Below are 14,664 nucleotides of genomic sequence, written 5' to 3'. Positions count from 1 at the left end.
TCTTTTTTTAAAAGATTTTATTCATGAGAGACACACACACTGAGAGGCAGAGACACAGGCAGAGGGAAAAACAGGTTCAATGCAGGGAACCTGATGCAAGACTCGATCCCAGGTCTGGGATCACACCCTGAGCTGAAGGCAGATGCTCAACCGCTGAGCCACCCAGGCGTCCCTCTGGAGTTTCTGTCTACAATCCTTCTTCCTATGTCCATCCTGTCCCACTAATAACATACATACAGCTTTTCCTTCTTTTGCTCTCTTCATAGGTTTTCCAGAGTAGGGATTAATCTCTTATTTTTCTGAGCAGGTAACAACAGCAATTTTTTTAAATTCATTCATTCATTCATTTAAATGATTTTATTTATTTATTCATGAGAGACATAGGCAGGGGAAAAAGCAGGCTCCCCACAGGAAGCCTGATGTGGGACTCTATCCCTGGACCCCAGGATCATGCCCTGAGCTGAAGGCAGATGCTCAACTGCTGAGCCACCCAGGCGTCCCACAACAGTTTTAAATTCCTTCATTTTTTTTTTAAGATTTATTTGTTTATTTTAAAGATAGAGGAGCAGAGAGAGAAGGAGAGAATCTTAACTAGGCTCCATTCTCATCATGGAGCCTGACACAGGGCTCAATTCCCACAACCCTGAGATCATGACCTGAGCTGAAATCAAGTCACTGAGCCAACCAGGTGCCCTTCCTTCATTCTTCCTTTATTTTTTTTTTTTAAGATTTTATTTATTTATTCATGAGAGGCACAGAGAGAGAGAGAGAGGCAGAGGAAGAAGCAGGCTCCACGCGGGGAGCTGGATGTGGGCCTCCATCTTGGGTCTCCAGGATCACGCCTTGGGCTGAAGGCAGCGCTAACCACTGAGCCACCTGGGCTGCCCTTCATTCTTCCTTTAGATGTTCCCAAAATGGGCACCTGAGTGGCTCAGTGTTTGAGCATCTGCCTTAGGCTCAAGTTGGGATCTCGGGGTCCTAGGATCTAGTCCCACATCAGGCTTCCCGCTTCTCCCTCTGCCTATGTCTCTGCCTCTCTATTTGTATCTCTCATGAATAAATAATAAAATCTTTAAAAAAAAATTGTCCCCAAACTGTACAGCTGCTGAGGAGATCTGAACAACAGTGTGCCCTTGCCATCCTGCCACCACCCTGACTTGAGTTTGGATAGTATGAGAGCTGAGAGAAAGGTGATTAGATTGATAGCACTTCTGATTTGCACCTGGATCCTTGCCCCTGTACATTCTGAGAAATTTTTTTTTTTAAGATTTTTATTCATTCACGAGAGACACACACACAGAGAGGCACAGACACAGGCAGAGGGAGAAGCAGGCTCCATGCAGGGAGCCCGATGTGGGACTCGATCCCAGGTCTCCAGGATCACACCCTGGGCCCAAGGCAGCGCTAAACTGCTGAGCCACCGGGGGTGCCCCATTCTGAAAAATTTCAATCAGCAAATTGCTGATGGAAATTAGTATGGAACTTGAGGTCTTGTGGCACAACACTGTAATTTCTGCTAGCTTACCTGTAGCAGTAAAGGCTTCAGTTTGCCTCTGGATAGTTCTCTAAAGCTCTCAGTTCTTCCACATTGGGGGGTGGGAGGGGATGTGGCAGAGAGTTGGCTTCCCTTGGTCATGAATACTCCTTGGTGTGGTAAGTCACATAGTCCCCAGTGTGCTTGCTCCATCCAAGGAGCCAAGTCTTCTGGTTGCAGAATTCCACAGAGAGCAGCCGTGCACATCCCCACCAGTGGAGCTGTTAAGTGGAAACACACTGTAAACTTTGGCAGCCTTCCTGGGATACAGAAAAAGCAGCTTTTGAATGATAACAGCTGGTCAGAAGGGCATGTGAAGGATGAGATGGTGGAGGCTGAGTTGTTTCTCAATGGTTTTTAGCTTTGCTCTTTTTTTTTTTTAATGATTCTATTTATTTATTCATGAGAGACACGGAGAGAGAGACAGAAACACAGGCGAGGGAGAAGCAGGCTCCGTGCAGGGAACCTGATGTGGGACTTGATTCTAGGACTCTGGGATCACACCCTGGGCCGAAGGCAGATGCTGAACTGCTGAGCCACCCATGCATCCCTAGCTTTGCTCTTAATCTGGATTTGAGGGATCCCTGGGTGGCGCAGCGGTTTGGCGCCTGCCTTTGGCCCAGGGCGCGATCCTGGAGACCCGGGATCGAATCCCACATCGGGCCCCCGGTGCATGGAGCCTGCTTCTCCCTCTGCCTGTGTCTCTGCCTCTCTCTCTCTCTCTCTCTCTGTGACTATCATGAATAAATAAATAAAAATCTTTAAAAAAAAATTAATCTGGATTTGAAGGGCTGGTTTACTTCACATCAGAAAAAGAAAAATACAGAATGTTGGTTTCTTTTCCCATATTGAATTTACAGCCTAAGCTTCTGGTTTGCCTTTCTCTAAGTACAGCTATTCTCCATCCTTTGGCCTTCATGGGAGACACAGTCTTTCTTCCAAGTCTCAATTATGCTCTAATCATCTCCAGTCAACTCTACTCCTAACTATATGGTATGTATGGCAAGGATCTCTTGGAGCTGGAACCTGAACTGACATGACATGGGTAGGACTGGAAGCACACGAATCTGTGCCCTCAAACAGAGCAGGTGACTTAATACCAGTAAAGAAGTTGTGCCTTCATCTTTTTCTCTCTCCCCAGGAGTTGATTTGAAGCTGGAAGGGATAAAGGGATGCTGGAGGACCAGAGGGAGCAGGGGCAACAGAGAAAAGAGGAAGATGGTTTTGTGAGAGAGAAACTGCCATCCTCACATCACAGTTCCTCTTTCATCGTTCTCAATTTTTCTTTGTTTATTCAAATAATTTTTAAGAGATTTTATTTATTTATTTATGGGAGATACACAGAGAGAGGCAGAGACATAGGTAGAGGGAGAAGTAGGCTCCCTGCAAGAAGCCCAATATGGGACTCGATCCTGGATCCTGGGATCACGCCCTGAGCCACCCAGACATCCCTATTCAAATAATTTTTAACTTTCCTCTTAGAATGATACTAATCCTACACATGCAATAATGCATTCACTTGGGATGAGGCTCTTCTAAGGACTTCTACAAATGTATTAACTTATTCAAGTCAAAGGAACCCTCTTCAGTCTACACATCTGAATTCTCATAGGCTTACCCATTCCAAATGAGAGGGAGGTTATTGAAGAGAAAGACCTGTCGCCTGCAATGTTTCTGACTTCCTACATTTCTCCACCCTCATAACTCACAGCATCCCTTGTGGTGTCTGTCCAGATCCGATGGGGGCCCACAAATATGGGGCGGCATTTTGGTGGAAACAGGTGGCTCAGGCAGTGATAGAATCCACCTGAGACAGAACAAAGGAGACAGAAGTTTATGGGATATAGCACAAGGGAGCAGCGGCAGGTTAGCAGAGGAGAGGCTGTCTGCAAGGGGGCAGTGGGTGGGAGCTGTTTATAAAGAGGGAGAGTGAGGAGGTATTGGCAATGTATGGATTTCCTTTTTTTTTTTTTTTTTTTTTTTTTTTTTTGTAACTGTGCCTAGTTGTAAGTAGCCCATTCTTTTTTTAAAGATTTTATTTATTTAGGGGATCCCTGGGTGAGCCAATGTGAAATGGGCATTTGGGCTTTGTTACAATCCCTTGCTTCAAAGGGACATAGGGCCTCAACATTGCAATAATTGTGAAACTGAAGTATAACATTTAGGACATGTCAGCTAAGGCCTGCAAAGCGTTACGAAGTTACAGTCTCAAAGTCACCAAACTCAAAGTTTGGTATGCTACCAAAAAAATAAAAAAAATTAAAAATTGGTGGACTACTAGGGTATTGTAGACAGACAGTAGGCTTCAGGTTTTACAGAACAGGCAAAACCACTGAAAACACTGCATGAAAATTCCCAAGATCCTGTGGTTGGGTTCCTTAGGAGAAAAAAAAAAATTTTTTTTTTAAAGCTTTTACTCATTTATTCATGAGACACACAGAGAGACAGAGAGAGTCAGGCAGAGACACAGGCAGGGAGAGAGAAGCAGGCTCCATGCAGGGAGCCCGACGTGGGACTCGATCCCGGGACTCCAGAATCACACCCCGGGCTTGAAGGCGGCGCCAAACCGCTGAGCCACCCGGGCTGCCCGAGAAAAATATTTTGAAGGAATGAAATCAGCTATAGTCATTCCCTCCACTTTTTCCAAAATTTGAAAAACCTTTCCACTTATTTTGTCTTAAAAATAAAGATACTAGGACGCCTGGGTGGCTCAGCCGTTTGGCGCCTGCCCTCGGCCCAGGGTGTGATCCTGGAGTCCCTGGATCGAGTCCCGCGTCGGGTTCCCTGCAGGGAACCTCTGCTTCTCCCTCTGCCTGTGTCTCTGCCTCTCTCTGTGTGTCTCTTGTGAATGAATAAATAAAATCTTTTTAAAAAATAACAAATAAATAAATAAAAAGATGCTGCTAGTGGAGTCAACTCAAAAATTGAATTCGGCTATAAAGTAATAGTCTATTTCTCAGTTCTGGACGCCGGTTCCTGGGCTAGTGCTTCGAAAGCTGTGGCAGTGGCCGCTACACTTTTTGAAAAGGTTCACCGAGGTCACTTATTTGCTGTCAAAGTGAAAGAAAAGTAAAGGAAACAACAGTTGGATTCAAGTTTTTCCAAGTACAGCCAGCACTGACTTCAGGAGGACTGGACAATGGTTTTCACAAGGACTTGACACCTAAGTTCCCTAGAATAACATATTGCTACCGAATGCAACTGAAAAGGTACTGATTCCCTACAGTTACAGATTTCCAACTAATCCCACTCCCCACTCTCCGTTGTTGTGCCCAAGATTGCGAATCCGAGAAAACCACCGAGGAGCCGACACCGATGCAAGTACACGAGGGTTTATTAGCAAGCTCGAGCCTGGGTCCAAGTGTGCCCGACACAGCGGAGCAGGGACTCGGACCCCGAGGTGGGTTACAGCTGGGTCTTTATGGGCTGGTCTAGGGGATTTTCAGAAGGGCTGGAGGAATTTCTGTTTTCATTCCAACATGGGACTTTCTGTCTCGGTCAAGGGCGTTCTGCGGTTTTCCCTCTAGAGTTCAGCTCTTATTCACAGGGGCCTGAGATGGCTGTACTTGTGCTAACGCTAAACTTGAGGTGGAATGGCCTTGATTTTCTCGGCCTCCACACAGTATATAGGTATGGTCAGATTTAACTTCAACACTTCAATTATTAGTGATTACTGGTAGATTACATGTGGGCCATCTTCCTTGATAACCTTTTTTTTTTTTTTTTTTAATACTAAAGTAAAACTAGTATGTATCAGAGATACTCCAGCCCTACATTTGATCCAAAAATGTTTTGTAAACCGACTTGATTGGAGGGGTTTGAATAAAAGAAAGGAATCCCCGTTAACTATAAACACCTTAGGAATAAGTAAACGCATTGGTGAGTTTTTCCTCTCACCTTCACAACGGTACTGGTTTGAGTCAATATAACTACTAATTGCTGCAAAGATAGTAATGGCAAAGTTACAGCACAACCCGTGATGATACAATACACTTTAGGCTTTTTGACAGGCGAGGCATGCAATTCGTACCCTGGGATCTATCCCCCACGTATTCTTTTAAAAGGATTTTTATTTACTTATTCATGAGACACAGTATACGCGCTGTGCTATTCATTCAGGAGAGACCCCGAGAGGCAGACACACAGGCGGAGACCGAAGCAGGCTCCAGGCAGGGGGCCCGATGCGGGACTCGATCCCCGGTCTCCAGGATCGCGCCGTGGGCCGAAGGCAGGCGCTCAAGCGCTGAGCCACCCGGGCGTCCCTGGAAGGTCTTTTTGAGACGGCCGGCTGGTCTCGCCCGGTCTCCCGTCCATGCGACGGGCCTACGCGGCCTCCACACGTATCCACACGTATATATACGTACTTGGGAGTGAGGAGGAGGACAGTGCCAGACCTTCCCGGAAAGCTCGGTAGAGATGAACTCTACGGCGGCCTCCGGTGGAGGGGCTCAGGCCCACGGGTCCTCCTAAAGCCACTGGGAAAAATTGGTTAATTCTGCATGCAATTCCGGAACCCAGGGTATGTCCCCCCGGTGTGGCGCCGGGCCCCTCTTCCCACCGCTTTAAAGAAAGGCCCGCGACTCACGTGCAATGCAAACTGACCTCCGTACCAAGGGACTCCCGATTCTTCCCCAGCAACCCGCTACCCGGCCGGCTTGGCTGTCGGATGCGGCGCAGGAACTACCTTCTCTGGAGTAGGCGTGACCGCCCGCGCCCGCCTTCGACGGCCACCCCGCGTACCTCTCGCAACTCTCGAGCATTCGCTCGAAAGCCCTCAAGCTCGACGTACCGAGGTCTCCAGAGGACTCCTACGTTGGCAGCACAGCACAGCACAGCACAGCACAGCACAGCACAGCACGGTCCTCAACTTAGCTACTCGGAAGAACTGCGAGAGGAAGCGCTGTCGTGCGACCAAGCTCACGCCTTGCCGCGACTGAGGCTACTGAACGACAAGAACGTAACAGAGCCCGGTGAGAAAGAACCGTTGGCAGGCGATGGAAGGCGCGAAACAAGCCGAGCATCTCTTTCTTTCTACCGAGAAAAGCCAGGGGAAAGCGCGAACGCAGTCCCCCACTACCACAAATTATGCAGTCGAGTTTCCCACATTTGGGGAAATCGCAGGGGTCAGCACATCCGGAGTGCAATGGATAAGCCTCGCCCTGGGAAAACCACCTTCGTGATCATGGTATCTCCCCTGCCAGGTAAGTATGAGTTGCTCCCCGCCCCGACGCACACACCCTCGCGCTCGCCCCACTCCTTACACACGGTCACTTCACGCCCGCCGCCTCCGCACCCCGTCCCCCCGCGCCACCCCCGCGGACACCTGCGTCCACCCCACGCACCGCCTCCGGCGCCTTCGTCTCTCCCCACGCGGGCCCCGCGGGCCCCGGCGCTGCCGGACCAGCGGCCTCTGCGCGCCCGCTCATCTGCGTACGCCACGCCCCCGTCGTGACGTCCCCACCCCCCAGTCCGGTCCCCGGCTCTGGGACGCCGGGCGGACGTCCCAGTCTTTGGCCGCGGCGGCGGCGGACGCCTGGAGGGGAGGCGGCCGGGGTGGGGGCCGGGCGGCCGGGAGGCGGCACCCGGATCGGAGACCCGAGAAGGCGGGGTCCGCTGGAGCCCCGCGGGAGTGGTGGTGGCTCAGGGCCGGGGTTCGGTGTCGCCTTCCTTTCGGCACCAAGAACGTTTCAGCCCATTTGTGTCCTCGCGTGTTCGAAACTCATTTGCAAATACAATCGAAAACTCAGGAAAGGCCTTTCCGCCGGCTGACCCGCAGTGCTAAGCCGCCCGAAGGAGAATCCCCGGCGATGTTCATTGACGGCGTCTCTCTGAGGGAAAGCGCTTCTTCAGGACGCGCGGTAGTGGCCTGATCTAGTAAACGCTGGAAGGAAAACCACGATGCTAAGTTTGCAAGCAAGAAAAGGAAGGCAAGCGTTAAACGGTGCCCTTCCACCGCAGCGGGTCGCGTGTCTCCCGGGAGCCCCAGCGGGCAGTCGGGGGCTGGCGCCCTTCGGCCTCCTCCTGCCCCCCAGCACCCACTCGGGGCGGCCCCACCCGGTGCCCTCTGGCGCTTTCTGACTTGGACCCTGTCAAAGATAATCGCAGCAGACAATAGCGAAAGTGACGGGAGGGCAAAGAGCTGAGCTCCATTCCCAATCGTGCAGAGGTGATGTGGCCGTTTGGCAGCAAGAACGCGGGAAAGGGGGCTCAGGCCAGTCGGGGAAGCGAAAAGTTCCCGATGGGGGAGGTCGGTGTAACTGCTGGTAGGCGGCCGTGTTAGTGAGCTGGCAGCCAGGGAAGTGGGGATGCTCTCCTCCCTCGGGGACGCGGAGATGGGCCCTGTCCTTCCCCCACCACCCTTCAGATGCCCTCCGAAAGAGGGGTTGGGGGCCCGTGTCAGCTGTTTCACGAATCTCTCCGGCTGGCGGTCCATCTTAGGGACAGAACCTTGTGCTGCTGCAAGGAGTCTGGTCAAATCTCAGCGAAGGACACGGTCTGGAGGGGTGGTTCTGTGCTGAGAGAGTTCTGCAGTTCTCAACCTAAGAGATCCTGCTTCCTGATCCAACAAGATAACTCCACACCTCCCCCTGGCTGAACCCTGGCTCTTGGCCCCGGCCCCCTCTTTTATATTCTCTCTCTCTCTCTCTCTTTTCCCCCTCTTTTATATTCTCATCTCCTCTTTGATGACACTGAGAGTTTGTCCACTTGACAACTGTTTGGTGAGTATATAGGCTGTGCCAGACGCTTCGGGAATTGGTGCCAGAAGGGCCTCTTGGTGCTCATATTTTGCAGAAGGGGCAGGGGGAGCGGGAGAAAACCGCCAGTGGACACACTAGGTAATTCAGTGGGGTTGTGAGGGGTTAGGAGCTGTGAAAAGCCAACGCTGAGGAGGGAGAGGGCATCAGGAGTTGAGTGGGGGGCAGGTTGCTGTGGAAAAGCGGGGTGGTCAGAAGAGGTTACAGTGAGACGGTGCTGTATGAGCAAAGGCTTGAAGGGGGTGAGGCAGTCCGTCATGGCTCCCTGGGGAGAAGCACCCAGAGCGCAGAGACGGCCTAGAGCAAAGGCCCGGGTAGGAGTGTGTGTGACTAGCAAGGAGGCCTCGGGTCCAGAGCATCCTTGAAGAATTGTACAAAATTAAGTCAGAGAGGGGACTAGGTGGGGGTGAGATCATGAGGGTCTTGTAGATCATCGTCAGACTGTTTTCTTATGGCCTTCCTTCCTTCCTTCCTTCCTTCCTTCCTTCCTTCCTTCCTTCCTTCTTCTTTGAGAGAGAGAGAGAGCGCACGAGAAGAGCGCAAGTGAGCAAGAAAGAGAACGGGGAAGGGCAGGGGCAGAGGGAGGAGAGAGAAACGTAAGCAGTTCCATGCTCAGCGCAGAGCCCATCACAGGGCTCGATCTCCTGACTCTCAGCTCATAACATGAGCCGAAATCCAGTCGGACGCTTTACCCACTGAGCCATTCAGGCGCCCCTTCGTGGATAGTGTTTTCATTCCACTTGGAAATCAGCTATTTGGATGTTCCAATACTGCTTTAACCGCCTCACCTCTTGGCGTCTCAGTTCGGCCTGGAAATCCACCGCAGGTACTCGCTGCTGCGGAGATCCCCTTGGGCACCGCCGGCAGACACTCTTGATTTGGACTTCCACCTCTGGTAGTGCCCTTCGGGAGTCCAGCTCCGTGTAAGGGGTCCCCGCAGGGGACCGTGGCGCTGCTGGCCTTTCCCCAGAATGGACCGCCAGGCATCTCAAGCGCCGGCTCCACTCTTTGCAGGCCATTGTTAAGACTTTATTTCTGAGTGAATCAAAAGGGTTTGTTTATGTGTTTGTTGTGTCTATTTTGTTTAAGTAAGCTCTAGATGGGGGTGCCTGGCTTGCTCAGTCACCTGAATATGGGACTCTTTTTTTTTTAAGATTTATTTATTTATTCATGATAGTCACAGAGAGAGAGAGAGAGAGAGAGAGAGAGAGAGAGAGAGAGAGAGGCAGAGACACAGGAGGGGAGAGAAGCAGGCTCCATGCACCGGGAGCCCGACGTGGGATTCGATCCCGGGTCTCCAGGATCGGGCCCTGGGCCAAAGGCAGGCGCCAAACCGCTGCGCCACCCAGGGATCCCAACTGATAGGTTTTGAGCAGAGGAGTGGCTTGATCTGAATCCTCCACTTCCCACTCTCCATTATTATTTTTTAAACAATAGGAATAGTAAATACATAAAATAAAAATAAGAAATCTCGCCGCAGGGGCGAAAGTAAAGAAATCAATCAAGGACGCCATTGGCCGGGCAGCCCCGGTGGCGCAGCGGTTTGGCGCCGCCTGCAGCCCAGGGCTTGATCCAGGGGACCGTGGATCGAATCCCACGTCGGGCTCCCTGCATGGAGCCTGCTTGTGCCTCTGCCCCCCTCTCTCTGTGTCTCTATGGAGATAAGTATGTAATTTTTTTTTTTTTTTTTAAGGATGCTATTGGCTTTGAAGGGCGGGCGGCATAGCCAGAAAATGTCATTCAGGCCTAAGGATCAGTTTGAACCAAAGGCATTTAAACACCCAGCAGGTAGTGAGGCGGTCGCAGCCGCCTACCTGGTGCGCGCCTTGCGGGGTCCCGGGAGGGGGGGGGCTCTCCTCCTCTGCTGGTCAGGGCCTCCCTCCCCCACCGCACGCGTGGGGAACTGAGGCAGCGGGCGAGAGCCCGAGCCCAGGCCGCGGACAGTCGTCGACCCGGGAGGCCGGCCCCGGCCGGGCAGCTGCCGAGCGCAGGCACTCGCTGCCCCGCGGGGAAAGCGGCGCGGCGGGCGGCGGGCGGCGGGCGGCGCGGGGGCAGCTCCCTTCGCAGCGGTTCCCACCGCGCCGCCGAGGCAGGCGGGGGCGGGGGCGGGGGCGGGGGCGGCGGCACGCCAGGGCGGTGGCCTCCGTCACCCGGAGAAACGCTAACGACCCAGGCGTGTGAGCGCGCACCCTTCGGTAGCTCAGCGGGTAGAGCGGAGGACTGTAGGCTGACTAGGCGCGGACATCCTTAGGTCGCTGGTTCGATTCCGGCTCGAAGGAGGTGCCTGACGCTTTTGCGCCCTCCGGGAAGCCACGGCCCCGCAGCGCCCGCCCGGCCTCTGCCCCGCGCCGGCCCTGGCAGCCTGGCGTCGCCGTCTTCCCCCAGGCCCAAGTCGGGGAAACCTTTAGGGCACAGCCCCCTACTCAGCCGCGCGTGCGCTGTCGCCAGGGGCACACGCCTGCGCCTTCCTCCCGCAGCCTACCTACACGCGCGTCCCCGCGCCCCTTCCACTCCTTTCCTTTCCCGCCCCAGACAGACAGCAGTGGGCGAAGGGCTTGTGCCCTCGGCCAGCCCCCGAGGCGGCCCGGCGTCTGGGCGTTCGTGAAGACTGTCCCTCTCCACCTCGGTCTCGGCCTCGGTCTCCTGCCCCACCTCCCGGGGCGGGGCGGTCCCTGCTTCCGTCCCTCCCAGCTGCTGCAGGCTCTGTCTCCCTCTTCCCTGCCCCTCGTATGGTCCCGAAAGATACGGACTTACGGAGACAGAAGACCGCCTGATCTACTCGGTGGGACGGGACTAGCACACCTCAGGGTGCTAGTTCCCAAGCCATTGCCCACCGCGCGCTCGCGTCGAGGCGGACGTTGGCCGAAGCGAGATGCCGCGGGGGCCCCCACGGGCCTGGCCGTGGTGATGAGCAAGAACCTCGGAGGCGCCTTCGGGTCTCTGGTCGACGGGAGGACCCTCGAGGCTTCCCGTGCCGTTGCACCTGTCCCTGCAGCCGCGGGGGGCAGCGTTCCCGCCGAGGGAGCAGGGACGGCTCGCACGCCGCGCCACACCCGCACCTCCGCAGTCAGCCGGGGCGCCGATTCTCCTGCTGCACGTGTGCGTGTGGCCCGGGGAGGTGAGACACACGCAACACTTCCGCCTTGTCCGCTCTCCGGCCTCCGACCGCTGGGGTCTCCACCTGCAGAAAGGGGCAGGGGGGAAGGAAGGGGAGACTGGCCCCCAAAGCGCAGACTTAGAGCTGAGGGAGAGCCGGGGAGTCGGGCAATGAGGGCTGGAGGCAGGGCGCAGAGAGTGGGGGTGGCGGTGGCGGTGGGGGTGCGGTGGGTGCGGGCTGGACGGCTGCCCTCTTGGACCCGCACGCAAATTCACCCCCTTCCACGGGCCGCCGGCGGCTGGGCCCTGACCAGCTGGCTGACCTGGAGCCAGACCCTTCAGGCTGTACTGACAAGGCCTGCGGAGGAGGGTACGGAGGCCCAGCCGGAGAGCCCCGGGGAGATCGCGACGGGGCCAGGTGGTGGGGGGGGGTGGGGGGGGTGTTCTCTTCCTGCCTGTGGGAAGGAAACTCCAGAGGCTCCAGTGCAGCTGGAGTGCATGCCCGGGGGGACTGGCAGCGGAACCGGAACCGCAGTGGGAATGTGGCTCTTGAGGCCTCGGGGACCCAGCCGCCGCCATCCCCGGCCTCTGAGCCCACAGGCTCCTGTTTGGTTTGGGTTCTGTCTCTCCGCCGGGACACTGCGTTTCCCCACACGCCTTCCTCTCCCGGAAGGCACCTCCTGGTTCTCTCCCCGACCCAGTCCCAGTCCCAGTCCCACTGCTCACCAAGAAGGACTGAAGGGGACCCTCTGCGGGTTCAGGAGGCCCTGCCGCGGAAGTCCAACAGGTGACCTTCAGGAAGATGGTATGGCTTGGAAGTCGCCCAGAGACCCCAGCCTCTAATGTCACCGTCTACAGAGACCAGCAGACAGGGACCGAAGAGGAAACCTTAAGACCTTCATGGGACGCGCGCCCCCATCATCTCCGATGAGATGCAGAGGTGTGGAATGCCCGGGGACCTAGCTTTGGTGCTTTGGGGAAGTAGGGGGAGGGGGGGGCAGCGGGCTTTGGTGACCAGCCAGTGCAGGTGTGGGCCCCAAGCATGGCCGATCCTTCCTGTCTGGGAGTCATGGAGAGCAGTGGGGGGCTTCCAAGGTACTCCCTCCCCCGCCCCGTCCTTGAGGGTGCAGGGCTGGCGACACACTCAGTCAAGGGAAGGCTATGCGGATGCGGCCTGCTGCGCCTCTGTGGGACCTGCGTAGGGTGGGTGAGTGGTCTTGGGTGGCACACACTAGACGGGATCTGAACCGTGTGTTAAAACACATGGAGCCGGGGCAAGGAGTCCCATCTGGGCACTGGTGTTCTCTTCTTCTTCCTTTGAGTCCAGGGCCTCTCCAGGAGATCCAAAGAATCTTGACCTATTCCAGGTGGTGGCCACCTCTGTCAAAGGAATCCAGGTCGGTGGCCAAAGGAGGGGCAAAGGAGCCAAGCCACCAGAAGGGCCCCCACGGCTGGGTCTCGATGGGCCTCGTCAAGCCCGGAACGTGTAGCCGTGTCAAAAAGTAAAGAAATGTACAATGACTGATGTGGGCGTGTCAAGCACACCAGAGAGCCAGCTTGAAAGGCTTCCCACCGGCCAAGGCAAGATAAGACAATGATAACAATGGATATAACATAGGTGCGGAGCCTTGTTAAACTGGCGATGCGATGACACACCAGTATCAGTGAACATTAAGCACCAGATCTTGGTCTTCAGACAAAATAAAAAGCAAAAGGGACCAGGGCTCCTTGGAGAACCACCCAGCCACCTCTTTGGGTCTTCATTTTCCTATGTGGTCCTCTATGTACACGTAAAACTCCGTGTGCTTTCCTCCTGTTATTCTGTTTTTTGTCCATTTAATTCTAAGGGCCTGCTGGAGACCCGGAAGGATCAAAATAAGGCTCTGGCTCCCCTACAGCTTGACCCAGGGTGAAGCAATGCACGAGCAGGAGGCAGGCGTGTGAGAGCAGTTAAGGCGCACACCCCTGACTTACCTTTTTCTGATGTCTGTAAGATGATCCCTCCCACTCTCCCAAAGCGAGAAGGGGCTGAAGGAGACTAGGTTGGGGGCTGATGGTGTAGACCAGCGGATGCTCCCCCTGAGCTCAGGGACTGTTTTTTCACAGCTCTCGTGGAGGGGCCCAAGCAAATGACCTTCAAAGACACTACTGTTGAAAATGACCAAGGAGTGAGTGTTTCCAACTCTGTGATTTCTCTGTAGGAAGGATACAGTGTTATTAATCTTACCTGGACTCAGAGCTAGAATCTGGAACATGGTTGGAATCTACTTTTTTAAGCCTGAGATCAGTAAGTGAATTCATGAAGTATATTAAAAGCCTATTACATAGCCATGCGCTATTCCAGCCAAGTATGAATGGAAGAGTCAACAAAATAAGCAAGAAAGCCTGCCCTCAGGGAAGTTAGGTCCCAGTGGGTAGAGTCAGAAAACCCAAATATACACTGTGTTAGATCCCTGCTTCTCACACGTCAACGTGTATAGAATCAACTGGGACTCTTGTTAAACCGGCGATTATGATTTGGTAAGTTGTGCAAAGGTGAAGCCTAAGATGCCGCATCCTTTGGGGCAGGGGGAGCAGCAGAGGGTGAGGGAGAGGGAGAAAGTTACGCAGGTTCCACTGAGACCCTGAGATCACGACCCGAGCTGGTATCAAGAGTCCGAGGCTTAACCCAGTGTGCCGGCTAGGAGTCCCTAAGATGCTGCATTCTTAAGCATGCCCCCAGGGTGGCAGGTGACGCTTCTGAGACTGCTGGTCACTGGACCACACTAATGAAGGTTTTGATAAAGCCTTGATAATAATTCTGCAGGAAAGAAGATGGGCAGGAAGAAGTGTTGAGTTGAAAAGGGGTTCTCAATAAAAATCTTAAAAAAAGAAGAAAGAAGAAAGAAGGAGGAGGAGGAGAAGGAGGAGAAAAGAAGAAGAGGAAGAAGAAGAGGAAGAAGAAGAAGAAGAAGAAGAAGAAGAAGAAGAAGAAGAAAAAGAAAAGAGAAGAAAGAAAGAAAAGAAAGAAAAGAGAAGAGAAGAGAAGAGAAGAGAAGAGAAAAGAAGAGAAAAGAAGAGAAAAGAAGAGAAAAGAAGAGAAAAGAGAAAAGAAAAGGCAGCTCGGGTGGCTCAGTGGCTTAGCGCCTGCCTTCGGCCCAGGCGAGATCCTGGAGTCCCGGGATCGAGTCCCAAATCGGGCTCCCTGCATGGCGCCTGCTCCTCCCATTGCCTGTGTCTCTGTCTCTCTCTCTGAAGAATAAATAAAAATCTTAAAAAGAAAGAAAACGCGTTCTCCTG

General features: G+C 53.9%; 1 protein-coding gene, 1 long non-coding RNA gene and 2 other non-coding genes across 5 annotated transcripts; 2 read left to right on the top strand and 2 right to left on the bottom strand.

The window, feature by feature from the left end:
* Positions 1 to 4,850: 4,850 nt before the first annotated feature.
* Positions 4,851 to 6,780, bottom strand: LOC144320438 (uncharacterized). Of its 2 annotated transcripts, none has more exons than XR_013386015.1 (2): positions 6,120 to 6,780; positions 4,851 to 6,009 (listed from the first exon to the last, which is right to left on the bottom strand). It is a non-coding gene; the product is annotated as an uncharacterized LOC144320438 (long non-coding RNA). The 2 variants fall into 2 exon arrangements; XR_013386016.1 differs by having other exon boundaries at positions 6,137 to 6,780.
* On the bottom strand, positions 6,580 to 6,743 carry LOC144321411 (U1 spliceosomal RNA). The gene has a single exon (XR_013387072.1). It is a non-coding gene; the product is annotated as a U1 spliceosomal RNA (small nuclear RNA).
* Positions 6,781 to 10,022: 3,242 nt separating the features above from the next.
* Positions 10,023 to 14,229, top strand: LOC144321352 (uncharacterized). Its single transcript, XM_077910900.1, has 4 exons — positions 10,023 to 10,122; positions 10,541 to 11,407; positions 12,059 to 12,325; positions 12,713 to 14,229. Exons 1-3 carry the CDS (start codon positions 10,023 to 10,025, stop codon positions 12,226 to 12,228), a joined length of 1,137 nt encoding a protein of 378 aa, XP_077767026.1. The 3' UTR covers positions 12,229 to 12,325; positions 12,713 to 14,229.
* On the top strand, positions 10,479 to 10,568 carry TRNAY-GUA (transfer RNA tyrosine (anticodon GUA)). The gene is given in 2 exon segments: positions 10,479 to 10,515; positions 10,533 to 10,568. It is a non-coding gene; the product is annotated as a tRNA-Tyr (tRNA).
* Positions 14,230 to 14,664: the final 435 nt, after the last annotated feature.

Source organism: Canis aureus, chromosome 9 (assembly GCF_053574225.1).
Source record: "Canis aureus isolate CA01 chromosome 9, VMU_Caureus_v.1.0, whole genome shotgun sequence".
NCBI lineage: Eukaryota > Metazoa > Chordata > Mammalia > Carnivora > Canidae > Canis > Canis aureus.
This window is presented reverse-complemented; position numbering and strand designations above follow the sequence as displayed.

What these genes read in the sequence shown, in the direction of transcription:
- LOC144321352 (XM_077910900.1), top strand. Translation starts at nt 10,023, where the DNA reads ATGTCATTCAGGCCTAAGGATCAGTTTGAACCAAAGGCATTTAAACAC. An exon ending in CCTGGTGCGCGCCTTGCGGG is followed by an intron (nt 10,123 to 10,540) that starts GTCCCGGGAGGG and finishes GGACATCCTTAG; the next exon opens with GTCGCTGGTTCGATTCCGGC. An exon ending in TGTGCGTGTGGCCCGGGGAG is followed by an intron (nt 11,408 to 12,058) that starts GTGAGACACACG and finishes CTCTCCCGGAAG; the next exon opens with GCACCTCCTGGTTCTCTCCC.